Source organism: Musa acuminata, chromosome BXJ3-3 (assembly GCF_036884655.1).
Source record: "Musa acuminata AAA Group cultivar baxijiao chromosome BXJ3-3, Cavendish_Baxijiao_AAA, whole genome shotgun sequence".
NCBI lineage: Eukaryota > Viridiplantae > Streptophyta > Magnoliopsida > Zingiberales > Musaceae > Musa > Musa acuminata.
Window position 1 is genome coordinate 31,562,935 of NC_088351.1, and position 16,037 is coordinate 31,578,971.

Consider the following 16,037-nt stretch of genomic DNA (forward strand, 5'->3'; position numbering starts at 1 on the left):
TCCCGCCAAACAGGGATTTTTTACGTAATTTGGTTCCGTCGCACGGGGTGTTCTGGGAAATAGACCGGGGTATTTTACTTTGCTATTTGTAATTCTCAATATTCCTTAAGTTATTTATTTATAAATAGATATATATACTCTCAATTTATAATTTAATTTTAATAATATATTTTTATTTGTTACCCGCCATCTTTTTTCTCTCCTTCCCCTCTTAATCGTCGGTTGTGACATAAAATGATAAAAAAAAAAAATTATAAAATTAGACTAATCGAAGATTATGAGATGATAAATAATTTTGATATTTATTATAATAATCTAACATTTTTATGATTATATATATTATATAATAATATAAAAGATATTAGTTTTTAATCAGTTATATTAACTCATGATATATCATATTTTGGGGTTTTACAAACTGTCTCGCACGAGTAATAAAGAAAGTCAGTGATAATAAGATGCATAAACACGAGCTATGGGGAATGAAAAATAATAATAATAAAAGCAAAATTAGAATGATTGTGAATAATATTTTTTATTTTTTTTTATTTTTTTTTATTTTTTTAAATATTAATAATAAGGTAGTTGTAAATAGTAAGAATAAGCTCTAAATATTAAACTTATTTTCCTATTCATAATCTACTACAATAACTATATTATTTATATATTTTTTATTTTTTATATATTCTAAATTACCCTTTTTTGTAAATCAATGTAGATACCTCCCTCTTCGTACTATTTTCCATTTTCCTTCTTTTTTTTATTTTTTTCTCTTTTTCTCCTTGTCTTTTTTCTTTCTCCTCTTGTTCCTCCTTGGATGGCACTAGCACTATGAGGTCGAATGGATAGCATCACCTCCTATTACACCTATGATGAGTATTGAGGGAGTGATCATACTGGTATCGACGTCCTTCGAGTCAATGACAATAATATTAACAAAGAGAGATATTGAAGGCGATGAAGAAATAAAAGGTTGGGGAAGAAATATATATATAATTAGTAATATGGAGCTTGTAAATAATAAAACATTTATATATTATTTTTTAAACTAGTTACAAATAGTAAAGGATTCATTAATATTTAAAAAATTATGAATAACAAGCTTTTTTTACTGTGTTTTATGTCTTTCTTAACTCTTAATGTTGGGGGAGCCCCGTGACCAAAATATTTGGCGTGTGTATCACATGTAACATTTTTATAATTTTAACTTAAAACTAATTAATAGGGTTTATAATAAAGTATTATATATAATTTATTAGGGAAAAACTATTTATTATAAAAACTTATTTTTTAGTGATAATTGCTAATTTTCAAGAATTTAACTAATGTATTTTTTTATAAATATAATTTTTCGTGTGAATCAATTAATTCCCTCTTTCATTCTTGGTATCCTATCATCTCTTCTATTTATGTCGTTAACCGATGTACGACCTCCTCATTCCTTCGTTATTGCACTTCTTGCTCTTTATCGATCTTGACTTATCAATGATAACCCCTTCCCTTGCTCCCTACAATGAACAATGTTTACTTCTCCCTCGGAAACAATCTATCATGATCTCGCACTTCGTTGCTACCTTTACTTCTCTCCATCAATTTCTAATCTTAGCTTGTCCCTTGCGTGATCTGTCTCCATCTCACTTCTTTCATTATATACTTTATATCATCACGAATAAACTTGTGATTGAAATAAAATATATTTAAATTTATATAATAATAGAAAACATTAATGAAAGCTTAATGTAATAGATAATTTGTCTTTATACGCAAATAAACGTTGTTATACTCGTCTTTAGGATTACGTTGAAAATATTTTAAATTCGAAATTAAATATCATTAAAACTACACCAAAAATAAATATTTATTCACCATTTTTCATACATTTTATATCATTCTGATGATAAATATAACAAAACCTTGCCATTGGTCGCCTTGATCACTTACGAAATAACTTATCAAAGTAGTCAACATTTATCATTCTCTCCTCGACGACTTTGCATTATCCTTTCCTCGTCAACACCGCAACCACTCTACCGATCTCTCTAGTCAAGCAGACTTCTTGTGAAAAACGTGAACTAAGATTATTATATTTTCTTTTTATTTTCACATACGAGTAAAAACCATGCGAGTAGGAGTGATTGGCCAAGAAGAGAAAAAGAAAGGAAGAGGGTAAAAAATAAATATTGAAACCCAAAACCTTAAGTCAATTTATCACCAATGAGCCACATCTTTTTTTTTTTTTTTTGAAGGCATATTTGAATTTCTGAAAAGAGGACTGATAATTTTTTTCAAAATGGGACTCGACCAAGTAAACCAAAATACTAGAAAATTTTTGATAATTTTCCCAAGATAAATACAGATAATTACTTATTGAAAGGGTGTAAATGTAAGGGCGATCGATTTTCCCGAAACATATCATAATTTTGTTTATTTTTTAAAAAATATATTCGCTTGCTATAATTACTAAAATAAATAATAGTGAGTGATTTATGGGTAAAACGATTAAAATCTTTTTATTATACTTAAAAATATATATGTACAATGTTATGGTTAGTAAGTCAAAAATATTGTAACTAACATAGAAATCTTATACTCGATTGTTATTGTTCATAAACCAATAAATATATTAAATGATTTTTCAGAAGAGTGTAAATGTGAAAGTGATTGATTTTTTTTCGAAGGGTGTCATATATTTTTTATATTTTTCAAAAAACATATTAGCTTGCTATAACCCCTGAAATAAATTCTAGTTATCTTGCTAGATATACCTATGGAGGGATTCATGGGTAAATCGATTAAACTTTTTAAAAATATAAATATAATGTTTTGGTTGGTGAGTTAAAAATATTATGACTAGCATGGAAATCTTGTAGTTGATTGTTGTTGTTCACAAACAAATAAAAATATATAATAAGTGATTTCCCAAAGAGTGTAAATGTAAGGGCGATTGACTTTTTGTAGAATGTATCATATTTTTTCTATTTTCCAAAAGACATATCCGTTTGTACAATATTTGAAATAAATACTAGTTATTTTGTTGGGTATCCTTATGAAGGGATTCATGAGTAAATCGATTAATTAATTATTTATTTTTTTAAAAATATATATAGTGTTTTGGTTGACGAGTCAAAAATATTATAACAAGCATATAAATCTTATACTTGATTGTTGTTGTTCATAAACTAATACAAATATATATTAAGTGATTCACCGAACGAGTGTAAATGTAAGAACGATTGATTTTTCTCGGAAGGTATCATATATTTTTTTTTATTTTTCAAAAGATATATTCACTTATTCTAATCCTTGAAATAAATATTAGTTATCTTGCTAGGTTAATTTTTTGTTTCTTGAAATAAATCGATTAATTTTTTGTTTAATTTTTTTAAAAAATAGATATAGTGTTTTGATTGACGAGTCAAAAATATTATAACTAGCATAGTAATCTTTCACTCGATTGTTGTTGTTCATAAATAAATAAATAAATAAATATATATATATATTTATTATGTGATATTATATATATATATATATATATAAAATATTATGTGATTTCTCGAAAGAGTATAAATGTAAGGGCAATTGACTTTTTCTGGAAAGTATTATAATTTTTCTATTTTTCAAAAAATATATCCACTTGCTATAATGCATGAAACAAATAATAGTTAACTTAAAATATTTAAAAATATACATATAGTGTTTTGGATGAGGAGTCAAAAATATTATAACTAACATAGAAATCTTTTACTTATCGTTGTTGTTCATAAACCAATAAAAATATATATTAAGTGATTTCCAAAAAAGTATCATATATATATATATGTATATATTTAAAACATCCGCTTACTATAATCCCTAAAATAAATATTAGTTATCTTGCTAGGTATAACTATGGAGGGATTTATGGGTAAATCGATTAAAAAATTAAATTATATATATTTAAAATATACATATAATGTTTTGATGGACGAATAAAAAATATTATAACTAGCATATAAATCTTCTACTTAATTGTTGTTATTCATAAACTAATAAAAATATATATTAAGTGATTTCCTGAAAAAGTGTAAAATGTAAGGATGATTAAATTTTTTCGAAAGGTATCATATTTTTATTTTCGAAAAGATATATTTGCTTGCTGTAAACCTGAAATAAATATTAGTTATCTTGCCGGTATACCTATGGAGGAATTCATGAGTAAATCGATTAAATTTTTGATTATATTTTATAGTGTTTTGATTGACGAGTCAAAAATATTATAACTAGAAAACTTATACTTGATTGTTGTTGTTGATAAATCAATAAAAATATATATTAAAAATTTTCTTTGATATTTGAGTTCATTTTATCTCAAATATAAAATTTTAAATATGCTTATGATATTTTGATTGAAATGTAATAAGTCATCTAACCGATCCATAGTGTGACTGCAGACTATTTCAATTATATCGTGATATTTCAGAAATAATAATAAATAGAAAAAGTCTTTGGAAAATATGAAAAATATTACATCTATTGGGAAAGGCTTCTCTCGAAAATTCGCCCTAAATGTAATCGTCGCTAAAAGAAAAATATTCCGAACCGCCTCATAATCATTTATATTGTGGAACGTCCCGACGACGATTAAAGGCGGTCCGGTTGCCTCCGACGAAGCCTCCACGGCCTCGCTGCGGTCGTTTGCTTTTCCGTCCACCTTGGCGAGGGCGACCGAGAGAGAGTCCATGGAATCATCCTTCTGCTCCTCTCGTTGCTCGAAATCCTAATCCCACTCCCTCGATCCCGATGGATTCCGCCCAGGAGAAGGAGATCGCGTTGCTCTCCCGAGTCATCGCGAACCATCTCTTCATCGGCCAGTTCGAAGCCTTCAGAGCGTTGCTCCTCAGCCTCCGGAAGCGTAAGCCGGAGCTCGCCCTCGAGATCCTTCGCGCCGTTGTATCGAAAGGAGGGCGCATCGATGGCGTCCTCTGGTCAAACACCTGCGGCTCCCCCTCGCATCTGGCCTGGCTTTCCGTCCTTGAGCTCATCAAGTTCGGGAACGCAGCGGCTTCTATCGGAAGCATTGACCCGGAGACTCTCCGCTTAAGGGTGGAGTTCCTTCTCTTGATTCAGGTTGCCTCCTCCAAGGTATCCGAAATCTCCCAACTTAGATCTCAGGATACCGACGTCGACAAGAAAGGGGAAACGTTTGATGAAACCGCAAACTCTGTGGAAGTGTTGAACGATCTCCTCGATACTGGCTTACGTATATTATGGAGTGATGTAGGGCATGATGCCAACCTTCTTGATTTGGTTTCTTTGGTGTCTGAGGATAGGTTGAAGGGTTTGTGGAAGGTTTTCCTCGACAACGCAGAACTTTTTGATGCGATATGTGGAAACATTCATCGGCAGGTGCATCTTTGTCAGGCTTACCATTTGGAACCAGCAATCAGCGTGAAAACTGAGGAGATGGATGCACTATCTAAGGTGCAGCAGAGTGTTCAGATGGCACATTTGGATTCTTTGAAGAAATTCATGGAAGCTGATGATTTAGAGAGAGCTTTTTCTCATCTTCGGTTTCTTCATCTAGATTATGGCATAGAGGAAAAGCAGTACGAGTAGGTCTTTTAAAAATTGGACATCTAACAATTTTCAATTTTCGTTCACCTGTTGGAAAAATTTTGCATGGGATGATCTGATAATTCATTTCAGTCATTTCAGTTTATTTTTCAATGAATATATGAAGTAAATAGGACATCATAAATATAACACCGAGCAAGAGAGAGACACAGAACTTCTGTGAAGTTGAGAGTTTGCTTACATTATCACCCAAAAATTATCATAATTTAGTGACTTAAGTCATGGAACAAATGATAAACTTGAATTGCATGTGCTGGGTGGTATCCAATGTTCCAACTGTTGGATGACATTCGGCAGGGTATTGATACAGCTCTATGCCAATGTGCCATCTTAGAGCATTACCTTTGGCCTGTAATGGTTACCTGTTCGTTGGCATATATTATTATGACTGAAGCCAGTGTTTCCGAGACTCAAATCAAATTTCAAATAATTGTATCTGCATGTTGTATTTGTATTCAATAGTTTGCATATGCAGGCTATTGTATTTTGGTTTTCAAAGATAGTATGTGAACAAAATCTTCCTAAAGCAAGTTGGACTTCTTTAAGATCCAATTAGCATAGCTTATATGTTCATCGATGATATGTGATCAGAATTTTGAGGAACACATTAGTTTTTGAATTTAACGAGGAAGCATTATTTGACAACGATAATATTTGAAAATCATAATTCATTAACTTGTATAATCCTTTAGTTACATCATTATGGTGTGATGGTTTCAAAGGTTTTTAAATACTGGTTGAACTGTTACATATGTATCATTTTTTACCAGTTTGGCCAATTACTGAAATTGAAATGTGTATTTTAATACTGGTAAATATCATTTTTATTATTTTATTAAACCATACCTAGCAGTACTGGCCAGTATGGCATCCAACATATGGTGTTATATAAGCACAATATATTGCCGAAACTGGTACAGGACTGATATTTAAATCCTCAATCGGTTTATTATGTTACAATGCAAAAAAATCTGGAAAAAATATAAGACCAATATATTGCCGAAACTGGTACATGACTGATATTTAAATCCTCAATTGGCTTATTATGTTACAATGCAAAATGTCCAGAAAACAAAGATTTTTCTTGTCATATTTTCTATGTTCATGTTTCTGAAGTTCGAAGTGTTTTAAGGAATATCTAAATTTTCATGTCAGTTGTAACATGATTTGTTTCATGTTTTATATAACGACTAATGATGTTGCTAAGGTAATTCTTACCATGATTAGGTATTTAGGTTTACCCTGTATTTATCTTCTTAAGGATGCCTTGGTAAGGAACTTGGCACCACCTCTTTGATATCAGGTTGATAGTTCGTCATGTTGATATGTCTGATCTGGATGATGATCAAGATCCACAAAAGAATGTGGAATTTTGCTGTCTAATTTTCTCTACTTGGCCCACCATCATATTTCGTAGCTACTTCTTAACCAGATTGGTGTTGCAGTAACACATGGCTTTATTCATGTAATATAAAGTTATTTCCCTTGAATGATTTGTTGCAGGAGGGTTTTGCATGATCTTGTCAAGAAAGCTTCGTTGCAAAGTGCTTTTTATGATAAGTCATGGCTTGATTCACAGAATATAACGATGTTGATGTATGCTGCAGCTCTTTCATCCAACTGCAGTCAGCTTGTGCAGATGATTCAGGTGATAATTTGTGCCATGATTAAAGTGCCTCAATTTCTTTTTTTTTGTTTAACTAACTTCATGTAATGGTCATTGACCAGTGTGACATCATCACTTGTTGCCTGACCTTGTAGATTTGGTTGTACTAATTGTTGCTATAGATTTATGTATGTGAATTCTATTGCCAGTCTTATTATAGTTAAGTTGCCATTCTGTTTAGTCGTCATGTCTCATTGTCACCACAGATGTGGTCATTGTTGCCTTGGATGGCCTTGTTGTGTTGCTATTTTAGCTTCTAAATTTTGGACCACAGGTTTCCATGCTGGAGCAGGGTGTCATGCTGTCATGTGGGCATGTTCTAGTGCCTGCTGTTGGTACCTCAGTTGCTTCTTTCATGGAGCAGCAAAATATGCCTAGATCCTTGATAGGTACAACCAACTACCTAGATAGGTACAACCGACTACCAAAATGTATAAATGGGAGTTCCTTCAGTTCTTGAGTACATAGATTGTTTTTCATGGGTACATAACTATCAAAGTTTTCATCAATTGAAATGTAGAAGTTTTGATTTCAGGTACTTTAAAGTTTAATCTTCATCACACCATATTATCATAGTATGTATTACATTGAATTTGCCACTATTGATCTATTGTAGTTATGTGTTTTATGAGGTTTACCATTTATGTATATATATTCAAATGATTTTGTATTATATTATAATGCAAGTGTATAGTCTTTGATCACTTAGATGTGGAGGTTATCTCATCATGGATAATAACTTCCTCGTTTTATTCTAGTCTTATTTAGGAGCACTAGAATCAAGCTAGGGATTCTATGGATAGGTAAATATATATTTCCTAAACGATTTGATTGTTACCTGATCAAAACTGATTTTTAATTGTTCCCTATATCGACGGGGCATTTAATTGTTTTCTAAACGATTAGATATTATTGGTAACTGGATTTGATCATTATATCTCTCCCAGTCAACCTCAATAAAATTGAGGTGGCAACCAACCCCAAGAGAGAATAAACTCAGCTTTGAGCCTCTTTGGGTGCATGTAAATATTGACTTATTCCTTCTTCTAAACAGTGATTATTTGATTCCGCTTTTAGTCCAGACTTTTTCTTATTAAAGTCTTTTAGCTTCATTGCCCTTCACTTCATTCTATTTCCTACTTATGAGATTCATAGTTTTTCTAATCTCCATCTTTTCTACTATGGTCTTCTACCTCCTTTCTCTTTTTCTTCTCTTTATAATGACAGTTCTCTAATATGCTTACATCGGTTTGGAATTATTTCAAGTTCTTTCTTAGGAACAGTCAGAATATACGATTTCACACATATTTGTCGCCTCCTAGCATTTTAAATTGCATTTTTAACATACTTTTATCCAAGGTTCTGAATACCGTACCGTACCAATGTACTGATCAGTTGTCAGTATGGTACATATCGAGCTGTACCGAGCTGTCACAAACTTAGCTGATTTTGCCTAAGTCGTGTGACACCCTTGCATTGAGTTAGCTACTGTAATTTGCCTTCTCAATGCCATCGAACTTCTGGAATGCAAGAAGTTTTCACCCCAACTTGGAGCAAGTCTCTAGTAGTTTTGGTCGCCTCTGTGATTGTACCGTCTTCTCCATCATCTTAGCCGCCTACTCCTCTGAGTAGCAAATGTACAACATCGCGTACTGCCTACTTCGTTCCTTAGTCGAACACTTTTGCATCGACCCGAAGTCCTCTACTTTCGGCTATCTTGATGAGAAGCTCGTTGGCACCAGTCTTACGAAGTTCCCTGGTCTTTGCTCTTCAGTCTTATCTCGGTACTTGGAGTTTGTATTTGTATTCTCCACCTCCTCAATCCCTTTCACAACCAAGCGCTCTCCCCCCATGAGAGCAAGGGATCAATAACTCTACGAAAGTCCTGTCTCTGCGGTACCATGGTGTTGCCATGCCCATGGCCTTACTATCCGTCGCCTTGCATCTGCGTCCCTTTCTTCGCGATCGGTAGATCCGCCTTTGCGACATCGTGTCACTCTTTCGAGTCCACCTCCATTCTAATTGATGCTTGGTTTTGGGTAGCTAAGTCCATCCGGAATCGTTGTTACTTCCTTGCCCCTTTCGACCACCTGCTTCAACACCTCTGTGTTCTTCGAGTAGTTCCCCTTGGTCAATGGAAAGACAGATTGCAACTCTTATGTATGGCCTCCGCCATCATATTGCCGGGCTCGCACCTATTCTGTTCTCCTTAGCTTCCTTGGTAGCAACGTTCATTTACTCAGCCTTGTCCTCTGACTTGCCGGGCTTCCTTAAGTGAATATGAGCTCCGGGGCAGTCCAACTCTCCAGCCACTCTGATCATATCTCTGCATGATCAAGTCCCCCATAGGACTCACTAGTACTTGCATTCAAACTTCTCTTTCGGTGGTACACAACCCCCATGTGCTGATGACCAGGGCTTTCATTCGATGCACGCACAGAAGACCCGCCTCTGCGGTACCATGACATTCACTCGAATCTATAGCCCTTTTTATTGTCGTGTTTTTCGTCGAAGTGGAGCTCCTAGTAGCTTTTGATCATACCTCCATATGATCTAGTCCCACGCGGGACTGGTCCCATGTGTGTCGCATTGCCTCGAACTGTTCTACCACGATCCATTGCACCATGTCGCCTTCTGGTAACATCTGCATTGCATTCTAATCATCATGGGATGAACTCGGACTACGATCCCTCTATGTGTGGCTTCTGTTGACATCGTTGGGCCTTTGTAACCTTCGATCGTGTTTGCTCCTTTGGCAATCGACCTTCGTCCACTTGCTCTTGGGTCACACCCGGACGAAGCATAGCTATAGGACAGTCCGCCGTCTAGCAGCTCCCGAAGTCCATTGATTTTGCTGAAATTGGTGCACCATTATCTGGATCCTGGGCCTCTGCCCCCACCAACATAATTTCCATTGCGCACCGCTTCCTTATGGCAACTCGAATGGCAGCACTACGACATATTCTTTAAGAGTACCCGTCTTCGTGTCATCTTGCTCTGTGCCAAGGCCTTTTGACCCCAACTTCGTTCCGTAAGTTGAGTCGCCTTAGTTCCTTCGTCAAATGCTTCTTCGAGAAGGTGCAGGTGCCTCGAAGTTCGCTTCGTCTTTGGCACTATGCTGGATGAGTCCGCTTCATCAGAATGAGAGACCTATAGAACGACATGATCTCGCTCTTGCTTGTGCAAGAGTTCATGTCCTCGACCTTTGTCCAACGAAAACTTCGTGCCTCCGCTCTATGTTCCATCTTCTATGCCGACTCCCTTCATGCGTCTTGGGTACTTCACCAAGTTACACCCAAGTTGCTCCGCTCCTCGATTTGCATTGAGTTGATGGTGGTCTTCGCGCCCACCATTCCACAGGGTCAACTCTCCATTGAGTCCGATCTCCATATTGGCTCCATGTGTGCCTTCATTTTGTGTTGCCTTGGTTCGCTCCCCCACTTAATCTCGCAATGCATCCACCAATACATTACCTCATGCGAGATCATGCGATGACTCCTCGCCGCTCGCTCGATTCGTTGAGCTTTGTGGAGTTGTCTTGAGATACTCCTCAACATGTACGGTCCGCTGCACATGATTCTCCCTCTGGAGAATCGAGACTTATCCCTCCTGGATATCTATCTCGTTGGAGCAACTTCTCTCTTCGCATCATTCCCTATGGAAGTTTCGGAGATCACCATCCTCTTAGACTACTTCCCATTGCTAAACAAACTGTGCATTGTTTTGCCTCCACAAACGACGGAGTGCAGCTGGGAGCCAAGAGGTGCATTGTAGCTGGAGCAGAAAATTGAGACTCAGCAAAGGTAAGGAGATGCAGCGTCTGCAAAGGCTTTGACGAAGTCATCGGAGGAATAAGTGGGGGAGAATGTCACGGAAAAAATTGTAAACAGGGTGTTTGATGTAATGCTCATGTGTGTTCGTGTCTTTTGGTTTTGTTCATGCTTTGCACAACATGTAGAGGGCTGACAGTAGGCTTAGTAGCCCCATTTTGGTTGACTTTGGTGGTAGCTTTAGGATTGTAAACGAATGTTGTGTCATGTGGGCACTTGTGGGCATTTTGGTCTGTAATTGACCATTTTGGACCCTTTGTTGTGTAATCGTTCAGAGCTTGTGAAGTCTATGTTTATAATTTTTATTGGTTATGAAGTGTTTGTTGAAATGATTGCTTGTGGAACCCGAGTGAAACGTTTTTTTTAACCCATTTTCTCAGGGACCATAGGAGGTTTCGGGGAGGCTGACCTTTGCGGACGGACACGCAAGGGTGCCGCACGACTTAGCGACTTAGGCAAAACTAGCTAAGTCCGTGACAGAGCGTACCGACACACGGTACACTTAGGTGTACCCATGTACCACTTGTACCGGTCCTCTATCGGACCTGTATGTATCACCCGTATCGAGCGGTATGGTACGGTATTACAAACCATACTTTTATCGCATACCAATTGCTGTCATCCTCACCCACACATATTGGTTACTTCTCTACAACCCATGGCACCTTTTCATCCATGTTTAACATCAAACCAGAATACATGCTTCTGTCCAAAGATTCCAGTATCACCGTAATCCATGAAGACAATTTTGTAGCACTATAGTCATACAAACCCACAACATTTTTATATAAACATGAAATTTATATTTTTATCAATAGTCCAATATTTCTTGGACACATTGATTTGTTGAAGGTATCAAAATTAATCTCAAAGGGTTGAATCCATGAAGAATTGGTCTACTCCTAAGACAATTAGTGAGGTCCATAGCATTCATGGGTTAGCTTCACTTTTACCTGTCATTGGTTTGTATTTTTGCTCTGTGAACCCACATTGTCATTGGTAATCTTTGGACTCTAGAAGCAAAGATGAGATTTCAACTTGTTAAGATCAAGCTGATGAATTGTCCGATATTAGCATTCTCAGACTAATAGGTCTTGGAGGTTAACTGCAATGCTACCATGTACAAATAGGTGTTGTATTGAGTCAGGAGAGTGGATCAGTTGCTTACAATCTTGAGTTTTTCAATGGTTTTGGTCAGGGTTCTCAATTTCGATGTGTACCGCCCAGTACGGGTGGTATGTACCGGTCCGAGAGGATACTAGTACATGGACCGTCCTCTATCGGGTAGTACTAGTGTTTTGATCGGTATCGAGGTGTACCTACCGGTATCGCCTTAGATTTGGTCGTTACCGAGGCATACCGATCGGTACGCCCTAGCGTGGTAGGTGAAGGCATTTTTAAGGTTTTAGGGTGTACCATCGGTATGCCCTAGCGTACCGACGGTATATACCGGTGCGTACCGTACCGAGCAGAGCTCGGTATGCCGATATGGACCAGTATTCAAAACCTTGGTTTTGGCTTTGAAACACTGGGGGCATTAGAGGGAACTTATGTGAAACTTTGACCATGTTCACAAAGAAATTTGATAAAGCATCAAGCTAAATGGGCATCTTTTCTTCAAGGGTACACTTTGACTTAAATGTTGGGTTGTGAGCAGATTAGCGATGCAATTAGTCGCAACGCAACTTAGTTGATGACCATTTCTCTTTTAAGTCCTTGGTCTTGAGGTATTAAGGACTACATAGCAATGATCAAGTTCTGGTCCTATTCTGAAGTCTTGTGAGGACCATGGGATTGATTCAATGACATATCATTTCCTCGAGATGAATATTTGTTTAGGGGTTCAATTTTGCGTATTGTGTGGTTGACTCAAAGGGCACCATTTTAGGTACTATTGTACTAGACCTTAAGCATGTCTCCAATGCAAGGTACAAAGCTGTAGCTGAGCATCATAGGCACAAGGAGTTCTTAACAAGGGGCTCTATTGATAATATGTTCTTTAAAGATATTTCATCAAGAGTTTATAATAAATTTAGTTGTTGGAAATTTGTGCCATTCCACAACCTCAAGTGGTTAGGTAGTTATGCCTATCTTCTTGGTGATCCTTTTGATTTGCCCACTTTCTCAATGTTCAATGTTAGTGACTGGTTTGAACTTTGAATATCATGGATATGGATATATTAGGTGATGTTAGTTGACGCCTGTTAACGGTGACATCCACTTCCCAGTTCCCAGGAGACATTTGACACTTGCCAGGTGGTAAGAATAAGATAGACCTTTTTGTTTATTTGTGAATTGACTAGTCTGAGCTTGAGAGCATGCACGAGGATCTTTTTCTGAATCTTATGGATATCATTTTGTCGAAGTTCAGATTTTTCTCATCCTAGAGGATTTAATACAAGTGTGTAGTCTTTGATCACCTAAATATTGTGGTTGTCTACATCATAGATATCTGATGATTTATTTGTTCTATTTCAATCTAATTTGGGTGCAGTAAATCAAAACTAGGTCCTTTGGTAGGATGATTCATGATTTTAGGTATTCTTGGATAGTTAGGTATTTGACTGTCAACTCATCAAATTTTCCATCTGTCTCTTACTGGTAGGGTGGGTATTTGATTGCTAACGACAAATTTGATTGCTGTCTCGGTGGCAATTGACTTCGAGGGAGAAAAAATGATGAGCTTTGAGCCTCTTTGGGAGCAAAGCAAATCTTGCCTCATCATCCTATTTCTAATTCTTGTCTTCCCTACCAATCAATGTCTTCACTCTTCAACTTCTCTCGCCCTTCATTCCTTTTTGACTTTGATCCCTACTTAAGTTGTTTGTTTAGCTTCTAGCCTTTGTCTTCTCTATCATGTCCTTCTACCTCCCTCATTGTTTTGTTCTCTCCCTTTATAATAATCAGTCTACTGTGATTCTGTCAGTTTCACTATGGTAAATATGTAAACCTGATTTGCTAACAAAGCAGATTAGTATTTTAGTTTTTAAGTAGCAAAGGGGTACTAGGAGTTCAGTTTGTGGTGATTTCAGGTAGTTGAAGATTATTTTGTTGGAAGGAACCCAATTTTCACACTTATTTACCATGTTTGATTTTTCGCCACAGGCAATTCAAGATGAAGTGGTTTCTGAGGAGATTGAGCTGCACAGAATTTCTGATGCTAATTCAATTCCTCTCCCCCTTAAGAAATATCTGGAAACACTGTCCTCGGAAAGTGTTGATATCTTGGATGGCAAAACTCCTTCAAGCATGGCAATAAAATCTTGCATGAGAGACCTCTACCATTATGCACGAATATCTGGAATACATGTCCTAGAATGTATTGTGGATACAGCTCTATCTGCAATTAAGAGGGAACATCTTCAAGAGGCTGGTCATGTATGTTATTGTTTCTGTTGATGCACTCTAATATTTTTTTCTGAACTGTTTTCTTGGACAAGTTCTATGGCTACATTAATTGACCAAGGACTATGTTTAGGTCCTGTCACTGTTTCCCCTTCTTCAGCCACTTGTAGCTGTCTTAGGGTGGGATCGCTTGTCAGGTAAGACAGCACTGAGAAGAAGATTAATGCAGCTACTTTGGACAAGTAAATCTCAGGTACTAAGGCTGGAAGAATTTCCTGTTTACAAGAAGCAATCTGATGAGGTAATCTTCTTTTATGTACTAATATTTCTGACATATGTCAAACCATTAATGTTCATTTGTGAAAACCATTTGAATGATATTGGTGTATCTTGACAGATATTATGTGTGGAGTATCTCTGTGATGTGTTATGTTTTCATCTGGATATTGCTTCCTATGTTGCATGTGTCAACTCCGGTCGGTCTTGGAATTCAAAAAAATCGTTGCTCTTTTCTCAAAGAGATAATGTTGCAGATGAAAATGACAGTGGAGTTTTAGATCCTTTTGTTGAAAACTTCATACTTGAAAGATTGGCTGCTCAATCTCCCATGAGGGTAAGTGTTTCTGCTTCTGAAGCTTATAGGACTTAAATGTGACGAACCAACACAATGATTTTGAGTTTAACTGTTAGTAACTTGTAAAGATAATTATGAATCTGTCTTATATTGCTATGTTGATGATTATAGGTTAATTTTATAAGTTAATTCTTTTGTCTGTTAAATATCTTAATTATTTATAAAAACTTCTGCGTTAAACTTTTGTGTCTATACTCATGAACAAAACCATATTATTTTCATCATTTTCTCGAAGAAAATAGTTAGTACATTATATCTGTTGTTAATGAGATATTAATGGTTTTGTCTGTGGTAATCTTTTTTGTAGGTTTTGTTTGATGTAGTCCCAGGGATAAAGTTTCAAGACGCAATTGAGCTTCTTAGCATGCAACCCATTTCTTCAACTTCTGCAGCATGGAAACGGTGCATGACTTGATATGTTTCATCTCTTATTGCTTTAGTAGTACTAAATAGTAAATATAAATATGTGAGAAATTTGGACTTGTGATGCAAAGCCTTTTGCATAAACCGAACTGTATCTTTATCTATCTTCATGCAGAATAAACATAGATTACATGTGCACAAACATGCCATTTTTACTTAATCGCTTGGATTATTTATTGTTATTACACATTCTTGAAGATTCGTGAAGTATGGATGATAATATTGGTTAGTAAGCCAATAGCTCAACAATTTACTGTTTATTTTGGAACTGTTAAGAAGGGAGGGGCATTTTCTTGTCCCTTGCAACTCAAGATGCAGTAAGATATACCTAAGATGTTCTCCTTCCTCTAAAACAGCTCAACATCAGATTATCTCACTGTTATCATCAACCACTTTGGCTTTATAGATTTGTGTCCTCGACCCCTCTAAAACAGTTTCTCAAATAACAATATTATCTTATTATCATATGTGCATTTCTCAAAACAGTTTCTCAAATAACACATTTCTCTAAGAGGAATGTGTTCAC

At 36.0% G+C, this 16,037-nt stretch overlaps 1 protein-coding gene across 3 annotated transcripts in view; it reads left to right on the top strand.

Annotated features, from left to right (window-relative positions):
* The first annotated feature begins 4,582 nt into the window (after positions 1-4,582).
* LOC135633735 (uncharacterized) overlaps positions 4,583-16,037 on the top strand; it is a 45,944-nt gene continuing 34,489 nt past the window's right edge. For 2 of the 3 annotated variants that reach the window (XR_010495107.1, XM_065143594.1), the window contains exons 1-6: positions 4,584-5,591; positions 7,117-7,261; positions 14,215-14,487; positions 14,588-14,755; positions 14,852-15,067; positions 15,396-15,490. Coding sequence is in view for 2 of the 3 variants with exons in the window: in XM_065143594.1 (XP_064999666.1) it covers positions 4,780-5,591; positions 7,117-7,261; positions 14,215-14,487; positions 14,588-14,755; positions 14,852-15,067; positions 15,396-15,490 (1,709 nt within the window). In the remaining variant the exon portion in view is untranslated. Of the gene's footprint in view, positions 5,592-7,116; positions 7,262-14,214; positions 14,488-14,587; positions 14,756-14,851; positions 15,068-15,395; positions 15,491-16,037 lie in introns of all 3 variants that reach the window. The other variant, XM_065143595.1, reaches the window with a different exon arrangement.